This window comes from Peromyscus leucopus, chromosome 1 (assembly GCF_004664715.2).
Source record: "Peromyscus leucopus breed LL Stock chromosome 1, UCI_PerLeu_2.1, whole genome shotgun sequence".
Classification (NCBI taxonomy): domain Eukaryota; kingdom Metazoa; phylum Chordata; class Mammalia; order Rodentia; family Cricetidae; genus Peromyscus; species Peromyscus leucopus.
The window spans coordinates 16717930-16740475 of NC_051063.1; the positions used below are offsets into that span (position 1 = coordinate 16717930).

At 44.4% G+C, this 22546-nt stretch overlaps 1 protein-coding gene across 43 annotated transcripts in view; it reads left to right on the plus strand.

Annotated features, from left to right (window-relative positions):
- The window catches only part of Trpm3 (transient receptor potential cation channel subfamily M member 3), an 834738-nt gene extending 814160 nt beyond the window's left edge, over positions 1-20578 (plus strand). For 33 of the 43 annotated variants that reach the window (XM_028894749.2, XM_028894795.2, XM_028894842.2 and 30 more), the window contains 4 exons: positions 9260-9410; positions 9530-9729; positions 13547-13679; positions 17842-20578. In XM_028894749.2, the coding sequence (XP_028750582.1) occupies positions 9260-9410; positions 9530-9729; positions 13547-13679; positions 17842-19294 (1937 nt within the window). In that variant the 3' untranslated portion in view covers positions 19295-20578. The remainder of the gene's footprint in view (positions 1-9259; positions 9411-9529; positions 9730-13546; positions 13680-17841) is intronic. The other 10 variants (XM_028894968.2, XM_028894983.2, XM_028894948.2 and 7 more) reach the window with 2 other exon arrangements.
- Positions 20579-22546: the final 1968 nt, after the last annotated feature.

A 22546-nucleotide genomic window follows, 5' to 3' on the forward strand; every position in this document is an offset into this window, starting at 1 on the left:
GAGTAGGGGAAAATATCTGTAGACTCAGTTGTATTAGAGGGCAAACCATCCCAAATTCCATGGCTTTAACCCATAGTACTTACTGAGTTCACAAGCCTGTGCACTGACTAAATGGTTATTCTTGCCCCAGCAGCCAGAAGACTCTCAGCTGATCCCTAAGAGCATTGACTCAGACAAAAGATGCATGTAGGAGCAGAGGCTTCATGTGCACGTGTCTTGGCCTCCGACTGGCCAGCATAAGCATGGCTGCCATGGTGATGGCAAGAGTAGGAACAGAGAAACACAAGGGCTATCTTGCAGTTCGTTCCATGTGGGTTGCATTGACAAATATCCCATTCACCATCATGGCCAAATTCAGAATCAAAGGGCAAGGAAACAGATTCCACACATGCAATGAGAACTCCACAGTCACTTGGCAAAGAAGCATGGATACGGGGAAAGGGGGGATATCTGGGCTGTTGAAGCAATCATATCATAAACCTGTTATGTCATAACCTTAACTTAGTGACTCGAACAACAGACTCATATATCTTCAGCCTTCCCTAGGGAGGTGAGGATGCAACTATCCTGATAGGAATTCCTAAAATAAAACAATGAACTACCAAGGTTGGAATGTTGAAGCTCTTTCCAAAAATAGCAAATAAATGACAATTTATATGTAGACTAGCACGAACATAGCAGTGAGATGTTAGAAAGAATTGGAGTCTCTTCCCTTTTCCCCCACCCCAGTACACCCCTCAACACACCCACATTATGCCTAGGTTTGGGAAATCCTGCTTTCTAAGTCATTAAATTGGAATAAATTATGAACAGCTCAAAGCTAAAATTATGCTAATAGCCAGTGACTACCTGCCAGGATGGCCTTAAAGAGTTAAAGGCTGTGTTACTGGTACCCAGGTGGTACAGGCTTAAGGACCTCATGACTTTTCTTGGAATCATGGAGCAATACAATGTTAGGAACAGATGAAGTTTGGACATCATCTAATTTAGTATTTCTCAACATTTAATCAGCCATATTCTCTGTTTTGTAACCTCTGTTCTGTTCCTTGTAATTTTTCAACTGAATCACTTTTTAAAACTCAATTTACTTAAAAAAATTATATTGTGGCCATAAGTTGAAAATGACTATGATTTGATGTAAATAGAAGATAACCATAAAAGAAACAAAAGGAAAACACACTATTATGAAAGTCTTGGCAGATGCTTAAGCCTGTCTCAACTTTACTGGAAAGGGGGTTAGTGAGGGATGAGTTAAGCAAGCATGATCCTCAAACTGACAGTATCTTCCTGACAAAGTCAGGAAGGATTGAATGAGTCTTGAAAGGTCATTTTCTTACTGTCTGACTCAGTGCTCTGTTCTTATACCCTAAAAATCATCATGGACTCCCTGACCTGTGGAGATGCCACCCTCTGGGGAAAATCAATAGTCTAACTCCTTTCATTCACAGATGCAGGACTCGAGGCATCCTGCCAATTTCTAATGGCTGTTGTTTTGCATGTCATGAGAAGTCAGTATTGTCTCTAGCAGCTGAGTTAGGGACTGGGGAAAAAAGTCAGCCACAAAAGGAGAAGTGAGACAGAAACTAGTGATGGTGCCTTTGTACAGAATTCAGTCTGACCTGATTTACACTTACCTTTGTAACTTCTGTTCTTGACTGCATGGGACACTGTCATCCCCTACAGGCAATAGAAAATGTCCCTAGCTTCCACCTACATATACCACAATCTACAACCTTTAAATAAGAAAAAATCTGGAAAGAGGTAGCAATACAAAGAGAGGCATCTTCAATTATTTCATCTTGAAGACTATTATGTTATGAAAAATAACAAAGGGCAGTTCTCCGAGAATTAGCCCTCAGAGCAGGTGCTGGGACTGTGGTCACAGCACTCCAAGTCTTTCAGTCAAACTCATCATCTTAGTTAGGGTTTATGTTGCTGTGAAGAGACACCGTGACCATGGCAACTCTTACAAAGGAAAGCATTTAATTGAGGCTGGCCTACAGTTTCAGAGGTTTAGTTTGTTATAATCATGTCAGATGGCATGCAGGCAGACGTGGTGCTGGAGAAGGAACTGAGAGTTCTCTATCTTGATCTGCAGGTAGCAGACGCAGCCTTTTTGCAACTCAGTGTAGCTTGAGCAAAGGAGTCCTCAAAGCCTGCTTCCACAGTGACACAGTTCCTCCAACAAGGCCACACCTACTCCAACAAATTCACACCTAATAGTGCCACTTTCTTTGGGGGCCATTTTCTCTCAAACCACCACATGAATAGAGTAATCTTCTTTGTCTTCTTGTCTTTTCAAAATGGATTTTTTTTTTTAGGGTTTTTTTTGTTTTTTTTTTTACATTACTTATTTATTTCCTACAGGAAGTATACATGGGTGTGTCATGGTGCATGTGTAGAGGTCAGGGGACAACTTACAAAAGTTACTTCTCTTCTTCTACCATGTGGTACCTAGGGATGGAACTTAAGTCATCAGGCTTGGCTGTAGGCTCCTTTACGCACTGAGTCTATTGCCAGCCCTCAAAACAGATTTTTTCATTGAAAATCATTTTCTTAAAAAATAAAATAGAAAAAAAAATTAAAATAGTTAGATATTCAACTTGGCTGTTTATTCCATTGTTTATGGTTTGGGATTAAGCTTGCAGGTTTTTTTTTTTTTTTTTTTTTTTTTTTTTTTCAGACCAGTGAGGAAGTGATAGTCCTTAAATAGCTCTTGCTCGGCAGTGGTGGCACATGCTTTAAATCCCAGTACTCGGGAGACAGAGACAGGCGGATCTCTATGAGTTCAAGGTCAGCCTGGTCTACAGAGTGAGATCCAGGACAGGCACCAAAGCTACACAGAGAAACTCTGTCTCAAAAAAAAAAAAAAAAAAAAAAAAAAAAAAAAAAAAAAAAAAAACAAGAAAAGAAAGAAAGAAATATCTCTCCTTGTCTTATCTTATCTTTGAGAGTAATGTCAGTCATTTCAAACATTGGTCAGTCTTAAATATTTCTGATTTTGAGGGAACAGTGTGGTGTGCATATTAAATTAGTAAGCATTTTCTTTTCCTGCATATTATAGGAGGAGAGAAAAACAAAAGGGAAGCATCTAAACTTGGGAGATATCAGTCCCTTCTCCTGTTTATGAACCTACTCTCCTCTGTGGGCTGACCTTGAAAGATCCATTCAGCTGTCCATTCATATGAGCAGTTTGGGCTAGTTATAATATATATATGAAAAAATAAGAAAAAGACCAGGTGTCTATAAAATGCCTCGTTTGTCTATAATCAAGAGACTCCCCTCATGTTTGTGTTATCCCTCTTCAGAGGCACTGACAAAAGACACTCTGATCCCCCAGCTTGTATGGATGGCTTCATTGTTCTTCCTGAATTCTTCTGAGACATCGACAAAGGTTTTGAAGCTGTCTGGCCTTCTATCCTATCAAAATTTGAGAAAGATCGTACCTCAGGCTCAAGACCTTGCGTTTAAGCATGCAGCAGTTGGGCACTCGTGTTAGCACACTGGCCAGGCTACATGAGAAAGAGTGGGGTGTACCTAGGTCAGAGATCAAAGAGAGGTTGTGCCCATTTCTCCTACATTCGTGGTTACATCATCAGTTCAAATTGCCATCCATGCGGCAGGAACGCAGCAGGTCTTGGGTAAAGAGAACGTCTGTAGCGTTCTCTCTTGTTAACTGTACAACCTTGAGGAAGACGTTCTGCTCCTCAAGTGTAAAGCAAGGATACTTCTATTTCTGTTTCTCTTTCTAGTTTTTGAGATAGGGTCCCATGAAACAGCCAAGTCTGCCCATGAACTCCTAATCCTCCTGCTCTACCTCCTGAGTACTGGCATGACAGGTGTGTACCACCACACCTGGCTAAGAAGAACATATTTCTTTCAGAGCTGGGAGGAAGAACCATGTAAAGTGTCTGGTGGAGGCTGGCACAGACCATCCCTTCCAAAGATGCTTACTTCAGGTCTACCGTCTGGACTTTCTCAGATGGTGAAAGAACTGAGGTTAATAATTTCTGAAGAATCATCCACTTATAAAGCTGCCCTTTTTAATTGGCAGGGTGCAGGGTCAAGTCCTCAGGGCCTGTGATGTATGGGAAGTAGTCCATGTCAGACATCGGAAATGTCTAGAATAGGAAGACTGTCTGAGTCTGGCACTTCAAGTTCCTGGGCAGCTGGAATATAGGTCTAAGCTTGGGGAACCTGAGTGGGAGCCTTAAAAGAGACAGGGAATATCTTTCATCCCAACCCTTGCATTCCCATTTTACAAAGGGCTAAGGATGGTCCTGTGCCTTGTGTGAATAATAGTTCATTTGCCATACTTCCAAGAGTTTTATCTAGAGAATGATTCCAAAGTAACATATTGGCTGAAAGAGAGAGAATAAAAGGATTAATTAGCAATGTCTGCCATGAGGTAGGAAGGCTGGTTTGCTCTGGAGGGTTATATAACAGCATATAGAATAAGATCTTCTATTGTTCTGGACAAGGACTTTGGGAGGAAAATCCTATTTTTTTTACTCTGTTAGTTTTTTTGCTGTCACAAAAGCATACTAGCAGGTTATGATAGTACTTGATGAGACCTAGGAGTAAATACGACTGATACTTGGGCTCTGACCTGGTAACGGACATCAGTGTGCACTTAGAAAAATGTATGACACTGACCCAGATGTCTAGTATCACCGTATTTAGCTGTGTCTCTCTGTTCAACACCTGTATGTGTCAGGTAGTGCTCAGGAGACTGTGTTCTTCAGCTTGGTGACCAAGAGAGACAAAAATTCTGATCACAGGGCTTATAGTCTAGGAAGGATGCTGTTGACCCTTATTTCAGATTAGGTTCTACCTATTTCAGTGATGGGAACTGAGCCCAAGTTCCTATTCATGCTAGTTAAGTGTTCTTATCATAAGCTCTGTGCTCAGTCCCCCTTGTTACTATAAAGGTTTTGGGGAAGGGGACAGTTCCAACCACTGGGATGCTGTTCCACCACATACGGGAGTTGCTTTTCTCATCCATCACCCACACACTCTTGCCAGATTGTGACTAGCCCATCAGTGTGTTCCAAAGCCCAATTGTCCATTTCTACCTATGAATGCATCATTAGTGGAAACTGGCACTTTCAGTCTCTTCCCTGTGATGTGTCAGTGTGACCCACATAGTCAAAGCACAGGGGCCCCTTCAAATTTCGCTATAACTGTGCAGATTCAACAGCTTTAGCCAAATTCCGCCTCTGTGCTCACACCTGTCTATGGTGCCACTCCTAGAGCTCATGTTCTTTGCTCTGAGCGTTGGTGGCTATGTCCAAGTATTTGGCCAGCTCTTCAGACTTGGAGCTACCTCCCTGATTTTGCAATAGTCCATATTGCCAGTTTCTGAGGCCACAGTTGGATAAAAGTTCAGCTTTATTGGAGTAGACCCTTTAAGTGGTTTCCTTTGGGGAAGGAGGAGAGCAGTCAAAGCTCTGCTTTGGCTCCTAAAACTTAGACACTGGTTCAGCCTCAGCATCAGGTCAGATGCTGTGTCACTGAGTACCACTCTCAATTTTTCTATACTAGTCCAAAACTCTAAATATAAACATCTTGTTTTACTGACTGTGGACAGGGAGGGAGGGAGGGTAATTATACCAGCTGGTGCCCCTGCAGCTCCCCCCCCCCCACCTCCACCAGTGTTTTACGGTATCTGTGAGGCTCTAGCACACAAGTCTCCTCCTGTGTCAGCCTCCCTAGTGCTAGGATTACAGTGAAGCACCACCATGCCTACCTCCTGTCATGAGTCTTCATTGCAAGTGATAACGACCCAATTAAAACTGGCTTTGGCAAAAACAGACTCACATGGTTCATGTAACTGGAGAGGGCTGGTTTCTTACATGTCTGAGTTGGCCCTCAACTTCTGTTCTCTATGATGTCCCTCTCAGCCAGGCCCTTTCTACTTAGTAGCCTTACATTTTGTTGTAAATGAGGGGTCGGGGAGAGCAAATTATCTGGCATATAGAGCCAAAGGGAGTGCTTTGGCCATCTTATCCTGGTCATAAAATCAGGATCATGGTAGCCCAACGCTAATAAAACCCTTGCTGGCTGCTGCAAATGTGTGTTTTAATTTAAAAAAAAAAAAATCATGTCCACAGTAGTAAACAGGATGCTCTTATTCAAGGAAAGGGCAGTGGATGTGGGAGAGCTAGAATCTACAAACGTCTACTCCAGGGACTCTACTGACTGTTGTGAGAACACGCCACTTGGTAACTGGTGGTGACTAATTCACACTGCAGAAGTATTGGGAGAAAAAGGACCCAAGTGCAAAGTGAGAAAAGAAAGAAAAAGGGAGATACAGGGCTGGTAGCCAGCCCACATACCCCTAAACTTCCATCTATATGCTGTATTGGGGCAAATGCTTGGGGGTATTCCCAGCAACTTGCAGGTATCATAGGACCATCAAAATAACTTACCATCCTTCCTAATAACTGCTGCTTGTCAGGTCTAGAAGGCACTCTGTCTGTCTCCATTAGTGGCAGACATCTGTGTATTTGAGTTATTGCACTTTCTAGTCCCAGAGCAAGGGTGTCATTAGAAGCCCTTGTGGAGCAATGCTTTGCACCAACTGCTGCCTTATAACACTTACAGCTTCTTTGCTGATATTACCAAATAAAGGCTGCCTCTTAATGATCCACTTTTATTATCATTATCATTGTCACAGGGAACATCTAACTCATTTACACTGCACTTCTTGCTGTAGAATCTAGATGATGCTCCTCAGACTGGCCTGACATCTATGTTGCCTAACTGAACCAACCTAGTAGGACTACAGCAGTTCAAGCACAGATGCTCAAGAGATTTCTTCACTTAGTCAACAAACACTGAGTATTTTGGACGGCATATGAACATGCTAGGTGTATTGTTGAGCCAAGAGGAGGGTAACCTCAAAGAGCAATGTCCCATTGTAAATCTTGTGTACAGTACAGACAAGTAATTGGGCAGTAACAGCAGTGTGAGAGCCCTGAGACACACAGTGGGAGTTAGGAGCCTAAGGATATGGCCAGCCCAAGCCTGGCTGGAGGGGTAGAAAATGGGAGGCTAGGCACACACTAAAGAGAACAGATACACCCTCAGTGAAATTTGGGAGTGGGACCAAGTTGTCAACAGGTCTTATGGAAATGACAGAAACAATATGGCTCAAAATCAGGAAGTGAGAGGAAGACTGGATTTCTAAGAACGACAAGAAACTTGGTCCAGGTTGTGCCCACAGGGAGAAAGGAAAAAAGATAGCCCTGGAGAGCTGCCTGCAGAATTTGGACATCACCTGTTGGTGAATTTTCTTCCAAGACCCTCTTTCTTACAGGGATGTCTTGGGTGGTCAGTACTACAAATGTCAATAACAAGATTCTGCCTTCTAGAAAACACCCCATTCCCACATCCAGTTATCTGGCATATAGAGCCAAAGGGAGTGCTTTGGCCAGCTTATCGTGGTCATAAAATCAGGATCTTGGTGGCCTAGTGCCTAATAAAACCCTTGCTGGCTGCTGCAAATGTGTGTTTTAATTTAAAAAAAAAAAATTATGTGACTTTTCCAGCCTAACTAAAAGCTCAGTTACTCGACCTCTGTAGCAAATGACAAGGGAGGTCATACCCAAGACTCCAGGGGACTTCTGGTTCAATTCTGGGTGAGAGCTGGGTGTTAGTGGTGTTTCAAGCTGCCAGGTGACCTCTGGGTATTGAGAGCTGAGAACCTACAGAGTGCAATCCCTGGCAGAAGGCGTTCTGGAGAAGAATGGGCCCCCTTGCCTTGTAGAGTCCCCATGCCAACCCTCCTGCCAGTTCCTCAGCAGCGGCCTACAGGAGCAGCTGAGGCCTCCCGAGGTGCTCTTACCCACTGCTAACAGACATAAGGTTACCCTGTTGAAAGGCCAAAGTAAAGCAGCTGGACAGGAAGAGCAACGTCACTCACCCTCAGTACCGACAAGCAAGTCGGGCTCTACGGTGGTTGGAATGAGACTGGCCCCCATAGGCTCATTATTGGACTGTTTGGAAAGGGTTAGGAGGTGTGGCCCTGTTGGAGGAGATGTGTCACCAGAGGTGGGCTTTGAGGTTTCAAAAGCCCACCCCAGGCCCCGTCTCACCGCTCTTTTTCTCTGCTGTTGTCTGTGAATCAGATGTCAGCTCTTAGCTACTGCTCCAGGCTATGCCTGCCTGCCTGTTGCCATGCTCCCCACGGACTAACCCTCTGAAACTGTAAGCAAGCCCCCCCCCCAAAAAAATGCTTTTGTTAATAAGGTACCTTAGTCACTGTGTCTCTTCACAGCCATAGAACAATAAGAAAGACAGGCTCTATGAGCCACACTCTGCATGGCTATAAAGCATTATTGAGGACTCCCCCTGCCCCACTTATCTGGAAACTCCAAGCTGGCCTCGTTAGCACATTACTTCTGCTCACCCAATCCCACACATCGCCTTCCTCCTCATTCCCACCACGACATCTCCCTGAACACCGCTCCCCATGCCTTTGCCATTTAGTAACTACAGTTAGGTATATGTCTTGTCCCTGAAATGCACATACGTGGAATGAAAATGTGGTTGGTTGGCTTTTTAAAGACAAGTGGCTGTGGGCTCTGTGGCCCCTCCCTGCTACCGCATTCCCTATTATCCTCCTTCCTCATCCATCAGAGGCACCAAGTGACAAGCTCTCTAGGTGCTTCCCAGGGTGCTGCCCTGGACTGTTCCTTCTGTACTGAGACAGCAAATCGTTGGCTGAGGCGGAGGGTTGTTTCTCCCAGCAATTAACAGTTGCCCTGGTGTTAATTTCCAATCAATAGACTGCCATGCTTGGCTCCAAGCTGTCCGCTGGAGGCCTCTATAGCACATTTTGAAAGTAACTTGCCAGGAGGTAGGATTCTGGCCCTGGCTCCTCCAGAAGCCCTCACCAAGCATTTTAGGAACACCAAATGCCCTCTTACTACTGCCAGGGGCCAAGGGACTGAGGGACCAAGCAGGTGGCTCTAGATAGCTCTTGCAGTCTGATGACAGATTGTGGACGCAGGTGGAACCGCCTCTCCTCAAGAGTGGTGGCCCTTTGAATATTCATGAAGCTTTCATTTTCCTATTTTGCTTTTTTGAAACTTTTTGCTGTTTGAGGTGGCTGTATTTTCCTTCCATTTAAACACCTCATTTCAATCTCTCTCTCTCTCTCTCTCTCTCTCTCTCTCTCTCTCTCTCTCTCTCTCTCTTCTCATTTAAATCAAATTGCCATGGTTTCTCATTTTTTAACTGTTACTTCCTCTAGCTCCCTGTGGCCAGAATGAGACCCGAGAGGATGGCAAGACAATCCAGCTACCCCCATGCAAGACAGGAGCATGGATTGTGCCAGCCATCATGGCCTGCTACCTCTTGGTGGCAAACATCCTTCTGGTCAACCTCCTTATTGCTGTCTTCAAGTGAGTGGCCACTTCTTTAGGCATGCAGGTGGATGGATGGGCAGCATGGATGGAGAGAGCCAGTATTTCAAAAAAGTAATGATTTTTTTTTTGTTGTGTGACTCTCTGGTCTGTTTCAGCAATACATTTTTTGAGGTAAAGTCGATATCCAACCAAGTATGGAAATTTCAGAGGTACCAACTCATCATGACTTTCCACGAGAGGCCAGTTCTTCCCCCACCGCTCATCATCTTCAGCCACATGACCATGATATTCCAACATGTGTGTTGCCGATGGAGGAAACACGAGAGTGACCCGGATGAAAGAGACTATGGCCTGAGTGAGCAGCAAGCTGGCACCTGCAGCTGGAAGCCCCCAGCAATTCCCATAGGCAGTCGGGGGGTGGGGGGACCATGCCTTCCCTGGTTCTCCGAGTTCATTCCTCCTGCCTCCTGCACATCTGGGGAAAAGGAAGGGGACCTGCTGGATGAGATACATGGTAGGAAGGAGACAGCATAGCACAGGCTGAAGCCAGAATTCTTAGCCACTTCCTACTAAGAGAAAAAACGCTCTCCAACAGAGCGCGTTTGCCACCCTCATACACTTCTTACTTTCCAAAGATCCCACCACAAAGCAGCCACATTAATATGCCCCAAGTGCCATAGCAGATATCATTTTAAACAGAGAATGGCCTGAGTTTTATTCTTCAATGCTCAGTTCTGGGACGATTGCTATTACAGATCTTAAATGTTTTCTAAGCCTTCAGCATTGTACCTATATGATTTTGTGGAGAGTGAGCCTTGTTTTCAAAGGATTCCATCACCCACCACCCACCACCCACCTTGTAGCCTGGTGTTTCTGAAGGGAAGTTTGGATAGCATTGGGCTGGAAGAGTTCCTCACTGTGTAAGAATGTGTGACACGTGGCAGGAGACTTAATGTATCCATCTCTGCACATTAAGTACCAGTGGCTCCTGTAGGCTCCTAAATGCCCCTGGGCACCTGCTCTCAGGAGCCACTGAAATGCAATGAATTAAAGACAATCTACTGTGCTTTTTCTAAATGTGTCAAGTCTACATCTACATTAAATCCACAAGCAAGAGTCTCTGAGATGATAGGGGTCTGTCTCCATCCATGGAATAACAATACACCCATGGTTTAAAACCAGAGCCCCTTAGTCAACTGATTCTCTAAGCCTAAAGCTCTTAGTGATCTCCCTAACAAAGCAATGCCCAAGTTCTTTCTAGACATTCAAGTCAGACAGTTGGAAAGACCTGGCAATTCCATTACCATTCCCCTCCAAAATATAAGTTTAGGCCAACAGAAAGCTAGGGTGCCTGATATTTTGTATTCAATCATGCCAGCATGGTCAAATCCTAGGCAAGGCATGCTGTAAGAATATTGCACTGGGGGATGGGAATGGGAGGTAAGGAGAGAGGGGAAACTCCAGTCAGAATGTACAATTAATTAATTAATAATAAAGAAGATTGCACTGGAGTCAACTCAGGGCTCCAAGTCAGTTTCCACAAAGCATGAGCATCTGTGGTAGAAACCTTTGCTTAGCTAGAGAGCACAAGATGGCTGGAAATACAGTACATGAACTGGGGCTGTGTGAGTTATTTTTATCGTCATTGTGACCAAACGCCTAAGAATAGAAACTTAAAGGAGAGCTACTTTTCATATTCCATAGTTTGGAGAGACCTGGTGTATTATGGGAAGGAAGGTCTGGCAATGATGGGTATAGAGGCAGGAGTATGAGGGATACGCAGCTCCTCATGCCTTGGGAGATGAGAGAGCGGGAGAAACTCAATAGAAACTCTAGCCAGGCTGTGAACCTTAAAGACACATCCACAATAACTGAGAAAGACCTCACAGACCCTAAAACATAACCACCTTCTCAGGACCAGCTATTCAAACACATGAGCCTGAGGGGGATATTTCTTGTTCAGACTCAGCTGGGGCAGTCCAGAGACCTAGTTCCTTTTCAGAGCCCAGTTCATAGGTCCAAGGATACTGAGAAGCCCCCACCAAACTCTAGAACATATGTGATTTGTTTTTATGTTTTGTTTGTGAGACATGGTCTCACTACATAGCCCTGGCTACCATGCAACTCACTATATAAATCAGGCTGGCACCACACTTATAGCAATTCACTGTATCCTCCCAAGTTCTGAGATTAAAGGCAGGTACCAGCCATGTACATGGTTTCCTTATTTTCAGCCAGAGTAGCATTGGATGTATCACCCGGTCTCTGGACAGGTAGCAGGAATGAGCAGGTGACAGACTTCTCAGAGCACTCCTTCCCAGAAGGAAGATCTTGAAAATGTGACAGGGTGAGAGGAGAGAAAAGCAGAGAGGCAGGCCCTGCATGTGTCTACCCATCAGGGAAGAATGAAGTTCTCCCCCATCAGTCTGTAGCTGTCATTAAAAGATCCCAGAGCACTGCCAAGTTCTTGCAGAGACTCGGAAAGAGTAAACTTAAGAGTTAAAATCTGACATGGTAATAGGCTTTTTAAAAGAATACTTTATATTTTTTAAAAAGAGTAGCATAGGGCTTGCTTGGGTTTGGCTCCGTCAGTAAAGTGCTTTTTATACAAGCATGAGACCCTGAACCTGGAGCCAGAGCATGCACATAAATGCCAGGCACAAAGCAAGCAGTAGTGTCTGTAAGACACACACACAGAGAGAGAGAGAGAGAGAGAGAGAGAGAGAGAGAGAGAGAGAGAGAGAGAGAGAGAGAGAGAGAGAGATCAAATAAGGCACTTGAAAGGTGCCAAGCAAGTACTGGGTCTACTCCTTTGGATCTTAGAAACATCCCTAGCAGAGGGTAGCATGGGTCTTTGACATTGGAGTCTAGACATGGCCTCTCTCCTTCTTGACCCTGAGGTTCATGACTCTGTGTGGTTTCATGACCCCATCTCAGGTGTCCCGACCTGGCATAGCTGTCCCTCACCTTAGGAACCTGCCATTTTTGACAAGTACAGCCTGACTTCTGGTATTTTCCACAGTCCCAGCAGCTTTTCCAGCCATGCTTTACAACCCTGGCAAGTTCTAACTGATGTTTCTAGGCAAGCAAGAGGGACGTAGGGCAACAAGGGTCCACCGAGCTGAAATTCAGCCCCCATCTCTGCAGCATCTCAAGGGCCCAGGATGAGAAAGACTTCCTGATTTGAGAAAGGACCACAGCAACTCTCTTGCCCTAACCCTGTTCCAGAAACCATGTAATGGTTCACAGTCCCACCAGACTTCTTGTGTTGCGGTGGCATTGATGGCAACATTTACCTTCTGTTAGAAAACCAGAGTAACAACAGCACAAATAATGAAGGCTTCTTTTTCTTATGCAACAGAGAGTAAGGAGAGGATCCAAAATTCAGCCATGACTCGCTGAGGACAAAGACCCCAAAAGACCCAAACTCCTAGATTTTGGCTCAGCTTTCCTTTTGTGTGATTTTGTTTTCAAGGTCACAGAATAGTTCCTGAGCCTCAGTCATCAAATGTTTCTGTTGAAGTTAAGGAAAAGAAAGGAAGTATAAAAAGAGCAACCATGTCTGGTTTGGGTTTTGGTTTTGGTGGTTGGTTTGTTTTTGGTTTTGTTTTGTTTTTAATTAAGGAGCAAAATCTCTTCCCAACATACCCTCCCTCCCTGCAGTAGACTTCTTTTGTTTCTTGGTCAAAAACTGAGTCTTGCTAATAATTTCAAGGGTGACTAGACACGTGTGTATTTGGCTTTCCTGCCTCTGTAGTAGGAAAAAAAATAGGAGAGAGAGAATGGGGTGGCAAAAGGTTACTAATCAGTAATGTTGGTATGTCACACTACTCAGCCCAGGAAATTTGGAGCCTTCAAGAAGCATCCATGTTCCCAGCCGCTTTCTTTCCTTGTTTTCCTTATGTTCTCCAACCCGTTGCTTCCTTAATTAAGCCCAGCTCCTGTGGTACCCAGGTATACCCAGGTGGCTTCCAGAGACCACAACAACTCTGCGGCTCAGGAAGGAGCCTGTGTTTCAAGTGGCCTAATTAGATTTGGGTTCTGTCTGGAACTCACAATAGAATCCTGGTAGACTTTCCCCAGCCTGCATTTCTTTAAAATCGTCATTAGGCCACAGACCAGATGTCGCTGCAGTCCCTGCTCTGTCTCACAGGCTCTTTCCTCCCCCCCAGAACTCTTCATAACTGATGATGAGCTCAAGAAAGTTCACGATTTTGAAGAGCAGTGCATAGAGGAATATTTCAGAGAGAAGGATGATCGCTTCAACTCATCCAATGACGAGAGAATACGGGTGACGTCAGAAAGGTGTGTCCCTGGGCCCTGCCTCATACAGATGCTTCCTACCACTGTCCATGTTACCAGATGAATTTGTTCACACATATCCAAAACACAGACCTCTTCTACTTACCTTTACTGCCCAAGAAAACATGGACCTTCTGAAAGAGCAGTTTGTTGCCTGATCAGTCCATAGATCCAAGTCCCAGACTTAAAGATCCTGGGCTTTTCCAGGAGACAGTGAAAGCTTCCACCTGGACAGGGGGCATTGGTGAGTCTAGGATAGATCTGTCTTGGACCAGAAACTGAAAAGTTCTCTCCCAGACATAAAGCAAGGAAGACCCAGCTCCAGCTGAGGCTCTTCAATAGGTTCATGTTTTGTACTATGGACTACTGAGTACACTTATCCAGAAGAGAATATCCCCATGCTTGGCCTATGTGGGTGTTCCATGCCTTCTAGATAAGCAAGAGCAAGGGTCCTGTCAGTCAACAGGAATAATGATTGGTATTTTTCCAAGAATTGTTTTTGTTGTTTTCTTTTTATAGAACAAGATTAAAAACAAAGAAGTAAATACAAAATTTTGTATCCAGATTCATTTGTCACTTACCAGATGGCTTTGAGAGCCAAGAGATCTATATGAAAATCTCCTGAACAAACATCCTGGGCTCAGGTGGCAGCACCCACATCACAAAGCAGGCATGGCCCATGTATACAGTAACCATGGTGCTGTCAGGGGTAGAGACAGTAGGATCACTATGGCCTGCTTAACTTAAAAAATGCAAGCTCCAGGTTCACAGAGAGACCCTGCCCCAATAAGGTACACACACCCACACACACACACACACACACACACACACACACGACAGAATTTTTGATATCTAACAGTTCTAGATCTAGGCAAATACTCTTGTTTCGTGTCTCTTATGTTACTATAGACTAATGAAACCACCATTCCAAGCTGGTATATTCATAACCCAGCATTTGGGACTAGCTTCCAAAAGAACACTCAGAGAGTGTCACAAAGAACTGGTGTGACCACACTTTAACTGTTTATACTCTAAAGACAGACAGAGCAAATGGTAAATAGTGTAGAAGACATAATAGATTGGTAACTGCAGTCAGTGTGAATGGGACTTCAAAGATTTAAAAGACGCATTTCTAATTTTCATGAAATGCCACTTTGTGTACCACATCAAAGATTCTTGATTAACTATGTAGAAATCACATAAACTGCAAATTTTTTGTCCCTTGCTCTTTCTTTAAAGAATGCAGACTACATGCATAGGTATAATCATATATGCTAATGAGCGGTTGTATCCATAGGTACCAAGCCAATATTAATAAGATTTAAAGCTGTGCACAGATTTTACACACATCTGTCACTACAAAATAGAAAGATTTATGATATGCTGTAAAGTACTTCTCTGGCAAACAGAGGAAGGAGCTGAAATTCCTAAGTTCTCTCTCATTCTGAGGCCTTGGAAAGCTGTTTATGAATGGACATACAGCCGTGTGCTTCCAGAAAACTGTGCCATGTGGGAATATTACCATAGATGAGACACATTTCCTTAGCATATGTCTTTGGGCCTTTGAAATGCTTCTTGAATTCAGAAAAACCATAGGCCTAGGAGGCAAGAAAGGCAGGAAGGGAAAGGCATATTAAGATGCCAGGAAGGTTTTGCCTCTCTGAGGAACCAGGATGAAGAGGGCCAGATGCCAGCACACATGCAGATACTGTGACCATGTCAACAACTCCTTCTGGGAAGGAACCAGAGTCTCTCACTCCATGTCAGCAAACCCTGAAGGACTACTCCATTCCCTGACCTGCCAGGGTGGCTTCTCAGGGTGTGAGGGAGGGAGCAGGTACCAGGAATGCAGAATGAAGCAGAAGCCTGCCATCCTGGTTCAGGGGCGATAGGAAGACCAGGCCTTAAAAACCAGCATGGACTCCTGAGCAAGCCCAGGACAAGCCCAGTCCTTATTCTGCTTCTGTTTGGGAGTTTTACTGTGGTTATCATTGGGTTTTTGGCATTTCTAAGAAAATCAAAAAACTAGTCTCTTCCAACAATGGAATGGTTTGTAAGCACAACAGAAATGCCTCGCAGTGCATTGGGCACCCACCAAGAGACCAGGTCATCCATATTGGCTGCCTCAGTACCCTCCAGGATATGTCCATTCTGAGTGGAGTCGCAGATCATTTCACCTGCCTTATCCACAGCCTCTTAACAGAGGCAGAGAAAGCTGGGAAGAAAGGTCTGCACACACGTGTGTCTGTGCATAGACTCATCAGTAGGGCTGCTTTGCGTTGCATTTCACGACTGACTGTACACAGTCCATATAGCAGAGAGAACATGTAACTGCACCTTTGTGTTATACAACCTGGGTGCAGGGGTTTGAAATCAGAAGGACTAAGAGCTTATTCCCTTGTCGTGGGCATGTGCCACCTCTCCTCTTCCCCATACCCTGTTGTCATCATCTTGAGTTAATCTGAAATGAACCGCTCTCCATCTGGAGACGTGAGGAATGGAAAGCTAAAGACACGTTTCTTTCCATATAACATCGTGATTTTCACAATGACCTTCTTTCTTTAACTTAGTCGCTGTATGTGTCTATCTCCTTGGGGAATTTCTATTGATGCATAAATTCTTATCACCTGTGTCTGCATTCTGTTGCTTAAGCTATCCGACCATCATCAGCGCTGAGTGGCTGCAATCATGACTGAAAATTCTTGGTGGGCTCTGTGTGTGCATGCGTATGTGAGATCAGAGGACAACTTGCAGGAGTGGGTTCTCTCTTCTACCATGTACTTCTAGGGACAAAACACAGATCAGCAGACTTGGTGGCAAGTGCCTTTATTTGCTGAGCCGTCTCATTGGTCCCAAACTTTTCAAGAAAGAAAAAAGAGTAAGTTTAAAGGAAGCTGTCTAGTTATAGACCAAACAGTAAATTTGACTCAAGGTCCTTTTTAGATTTTAAGCTCCTTGCAGTTAGGTCCATGTCCTCATCATTAGGCTATTGGGTGGTTAGATGGTTAATCACACCCAGAATAATGAGTGAAAATGGATTAACACTGGCCCTTCCTGTTTTCTACAAGATTTAACATACCGGCAACATAGGAGTGCAGAGAAGTGGTAAGAATTGGTTAAAAATAGCTCTTGAGCTGGGTAAGGTGTGGCATGCCTTTAATGCCAGCACTCAGGAGGCGGAAGCAAGCAGATATTTGTGAGTTCAAGGTCAACCTGATCTACATAGCAAGTTCCAAGACAGCCAGGGCTACTGAGAGAGACCATGTATGTATGTATGTATGTATGTATGTTTATGAGACCCTAAATGTGTGTGTATATATGCGTGTGTGTGTGTGTGTGTGTGTGTGTATTTTTTTCAGTCCCTTTGTAGTTGGCTTCCAGCTCTAGCTCTATTTTCTTAGTCTGTGATGCTCTGCTTTTAGGAGTTCCATCAGAACTTTCCTAGTGTACCTAAAGAGCCTCTTCTCCTAGACCCCAGCATCTTTTCACTCTCTCTGGATTCCCGGTCCTTCTGACTCTCACTTGCTCCTTTTCTCTGTGGTGTAGGACCCTAAGCCTGAAGGGCAGTAGACAAAGAGGCCCCACCATTCGGATTATGGCACATAGGCGTTTCTCAGCTCTTAGACCAGTGATCACATATAGTTGTGACAAACAGCATCATTAGCCCCTTCAGATATCAACCCTCTATACACTGGGCTCCACAAAAAACAGCATGAGAATAACTATTCTGCTCTTTATTACTCTTCAAGCACAAAAATACTACTAGGAAGCAGCACCTAGGACATGCCAAACTGAAAACTAAAACCCTCTGAATTATGACAGGTGTGGTGGAGCTTCTCTGCCATCCCAGCTGTTCAGGTGGCTGAGGTAGGAGCATCACAGGGCATAAGTCCAGTCTGTGCAACACAGAGAGGCTCCTTTTTAAAAAATACTACTAAAACTAAAGAAAACCACTGGATTAGATCATTTCCAAAATGTCTTCCAGCACAAAAGTAGTCAGATCCTGTGATTCTCTCTCCCCTTCAGCCCCTCCCTTTACCTGTAACCCCCCACTGATTTACTCTTGGAGAAGAGTACGGCTTTGCTGTCTTCTAGCCTTATCCTCTAACTCCCCCAGCAGAGGACACTGACCTAAGTGACTCTTATTCTCTCCTTCTCCACACAGGGTAGAGAACATGTCCATGAGGCTAGAGGAAGTTAATGAGAGAGAACACTCCATGAAGGCTTCACTCCAGACTGTGGACATCCGGCTGGCACAGCTGGAAGACCTCATCGGGCGCATGGCCACAGCCCTGGAGCGCCTGACAGGTCTGGAGCGGGCAGAGTCCAACAAGATCCGCTCAAGGACCTCCTCGGACTGCACAGATGCAGCCTACATCGTCCGCCAGAGCAGCTTCAACAGCCAGGAAGGGAACACCTTCAAACTTCAAGAGAGTATAGACCCTGCAGGTGAGGAGACCATGTCCCCAACTTCTCCAACCTTAATGCCCCGTATGCGAAGCCATTCATTCTATTCAGTCAATGTGAAAGACAAAGGTGGTATAGAAAAGCTGGAAAGCATTTTCAAAGAAAGGTCCCTGAGCTTACACCGAGCTACTAGCTCCCACTCCGTAGCAAAAGAACCCAAAGCTCCTGCGGCCCCTGCAAACACCTTGGCCATTGTTCCTGACTCCAGAAGACCATCGTCATGCATAGACATCTATGTCTCTGCCATGGATGAGCTCCACTGTGATATAGACCCTCTGGATAATTCCATGAACATCCTTGGGCTGGGTGAGCCAAGCTTTTCAGCTCTAGCACCTTCCGCAGCCCCTTCAAGTAGTGCCTATGCAACCCTTGCACCTACAGACCGACCTCCAAGCAGGAGCATTGATTTTGAAGACCTCACCTCTATGGACACTAGATCTTTTTCTTCAGACTATACCCACCTCCCAGAATGCCAAAACCCCTGGGACACAGACCCTCCAATGTACCATACCATTGAGCGGTCCAAGAGTAGCCGCTACCTAGCAGCCACACCCTTTCTTCTGGAAGAGGCCCCCATTGTAAAATCCCATAGCTTTATGTTTTCTCCTTCAAGGAGTTACTATGCCAACTTTGGGGTGCCCGTGAAAACAGCAGAATACACAAGTATTACGGACTGTATCGACACAAGATGTGTCAATGCCCCTCAAGCAATTGCCGACAGAGCCACCTTCCCTGGAGGTCTCGGAGACAAAGTAGAGGACTTATCTTGCTGCCACCCTGAGCGAGAAGCAGAGCTGAGCCATCCCAGCTCTGACAGTGAGGAGAATGAGGCCAGAGGCCGGAGAGCTGCCAATCCGATCTCCTCTCAGGAGGCTGAAAATGCAGACAGAGTCCTATCCAACAACATCACAGTTCCCAAGATAGAGCGCGCCAACAGCTACTCGGCGGAGGAGCCAAGCGTGCCATATGCACAGACCAAGAAGAGCTTCTCCATCAGTGACAAGCTTGATAGACAGAGGAACACCTCAAGCCTACGAAATCCCTTCCAGAGAAGTAAGTCCTCCAAGCCAGAGGGCCGAGGGGATAGCCTATCCATGAGGAGACTGTCTAGAACATCAGCTTTTCACAGCTTTGAAAGCAAGCACAACTAAACCTTCTAACCATGTGTTGCAGGAGGCTCGAGAATCCAGCACTAAAACTCTCCCCATGTCCACCTTGTTCCCCCTTCCTTGAATTATATCTGCTTCACTCTTAGCTGAGCAAAACAATGCCTTGGGAGATGTTAACTCAAAGGTAAACCTCTGGGCCACAGGTCACGCAAGCATTCCATCTGGCCCAGGGCCAAACACGGGGTGTTAAGGCATGTTCACACTTGTTGGGAAGGGAGGGGGGAAGAGAACAGCAAGGGGTTAGAGATGAATGTGTGTAACCAGGCACCACAGAAAGCCATGAGCTCTGATGGGCTCAAGCGTTCTCCATGCCAACAGGCATCATGGGACTTCTGCCCTGTTATCGAGAGTTGAGGCGACGGGGCTAAATTGCAAAATGAGATAAAAGAGCCAGCATACAAGATGAGATATTCTAAACTTCAATTCTGTTTTCTTTTCACATTGGTTCCATCACTGGTGACTGATGAAGAACATCCTTTTTATTCAGTATAAGCCGGCAGCAAGCAGTTCTACCTAACGTCCCACATCCTTCTCATGCCAACACTTCTGTAATTGGTCATTATAAAGAAAAACAAGGTAACAGTCATATATACAGTTCACCTGTCTCTTATATATTCACTTCTGGTGCCACAACTGTTTATCTCTTTAGAAGAAAATAAGGGAACAGAAATGCCTTTTTTTTTCTTTTTGTCTTGCAATCGAAATGAAAGAAGAATTGATGCTAACAGCAAAAGTCATGATTTATAATATACCATGGCAATCAAGTATATAGTCAAGCAAGCTCAGGATGAATGTAATTAGATAATTTTATATTTTTAAGTTATTTTGTATCTCACCTGTCATCAATGAATTCACTCATCAAATATGTAATATTGAACTTTAAGGAAAAACAGTGGGAAGAACTAACATTAAGTTGCCACGTGGGATATTGTTATAGTCTCACCATTCATAGTGTGTGATGCTGCTGTGTGGCCTTCATCATTTGCATGTTTCCACTATGTCCTCCGAACACCTCCAAGATGTAACTGCCAAACTTCCACACCACTCATCACGTGACCATTTTGTATTTGAACACATGGTTCTATGTGGATATTTTCATACCTAGAATTTAGTCATCTAAATCTGGGCTCAGCATAAATTTAATCGGATTTTTTCAAGGGCTGGTATCTTTTTTATGGAAATGTTCCAAAGTACTTTGTTTTGTTTTGTTTTTGAGACAGGGTTTCTCTGTATAACAGCTCAATTTGTAGACCAGGCTGGCCTTGAACTCACAGAGATCTGCCTGCCTCTGCCTCCCAAGTGCTGGGATTAAAGGCTTGTGCCACCACCACCCAGCTCCAAAGTACTTTTTAAGGAAGTTTAAAAACCATAAATAACCTTGGACTTGACTAGGAGCTTGACGTCAACCCAAAGCCATCAGTTGCAGGCAGACCATGAATATGTTCCTATAAAAAAGATACAGTAGGCCAAAATAGAAAGCAAACATACCATATACAGAGTTCTATAGTTTGTGCTGCTCATGTATACATCCATATATGCAGACACATGCTTATATGCAGTAATAAACAGACACAGAGAGATTTCTTAAGAGGCTTTGACTTCCTGTCACCTGAAGATATAACCAAGATTATTTTTTAATATCCAAGAAGTTTCACTGGGAAAAGCTCATTGTGCTATTGGACGTACTGTTAAATTATAATTTTCAGAAACTCTCTGTCATTTTACTCTTTCCTTACATTGAACAAGAACTGTCGAAATGGCTCACCCCTGCCCTCTGCCACCTCCTGTTTGAAGCACCCACTGTTGTGACATCTTTCACTCTGGTTTCTCTGACATGAAGCTATTGCCACCAAATACAATCTGAATAGATGTGTGATTCCAAGCCAGTTTGTATTACACAGTCTAGAATTTTCTAGAATCTAAATTTCTAAATTAGAATCTGGATTGAAAGTGGGGTAAAGAAATCTTGACCACAAAAATTTGGGTTCCTATTTGGATCATTGAACATTTTAAAATAATCAAGTCTTTACAAAAAATGATTTGGAGCCAGGAGTAGTGGTGATACACACCTGTGATTCCAGCACTTGGAGAGAAGAGGCAGGAGGGTGAGGAATTCAGAGTCAGTTTCTGCTACATATCAAGTTCAAGGCCAATCTGAACTACATGAGACCTGTCACACAAAAAAAAGAAAGAAAGAAAAGATTGTAAAAAGAAATTTTCTTTGAGCTAGGGATGGGGCTGAGTGGCACAGCACTTGCTTAGCATACTCATGGCCCTGTGTCCCATCCCCAGTGGTGAGGGGAAAAAGAGGAGGAGGAGGACGGGAAGGAGAGAGAGAGAAAACAGAAACATGATTTCATGTCCCTGACCCCAAACACTCCCTGGTTCTTTTAACTGTAGCTCTATCTCATTTGGTGGAATCAAGTCAATCCCTCACAAAACCTCTAGCCTTTAAATATTTTTTTTTTTAAGGAAACAAGCTTTTCAGCTGAAAACAGTAGCAAGCTACCATACATGAAGAATCAGTTTTCATTCTGGGTATTTAGGTAACACCCAACCTCTTCATCAAACACCCAAACTCTTCATTGATAACTGGGCTAGAGACACGTCCTCATTGATCTCCCTCCCAGCATACATGTGTTGAACCTGGGAGTAAATCATTTAACTCTGAGCTTCCTCGAGCCATGAACCCCTGTGAGAACCTCATGGAAACCCCAAGCCCTCCTACCCCCCAACTTCACATCCATGTGAAGCTACAGTGTAACTTTAAGGGGTTCACAAATCCCCTGGTTCCAGTGACTGATGAGGACAGAGACCATGTTTATCATCAGTCAAATGGGAACAGGCACGATACACTTGTAGACCACTTCCCTGTGAATCTCTGGAAGGCCAAGTCTCAGCATTTCCGTTCCTTAGATTAGATACGGCTGATTAGCTGGATGGTGTTGTGCCCTAACATTTTCATGACTTTGAGTAGCAAGCATTCTCAAAGGCAAAGACTCTGAGGGAATCCACAGGGGAATCCAAGGAAATGAAATCATCATCTTTGACCATAGAGCAGGGTACCAAGCACTGTGGGGCCTGGCTTGGGACCTCATTGGAAGCAAGAGAGAGAAAGGACAAGTCTGAGTGTTTGTTTGTTGTGATCACCTGAGAGAAAGACAGTGACCTGGGAAAGGAAACACTTAACAGTCCTGAGCTTTTGTTCTGCATGAAAATTAAGTGCTAACATCC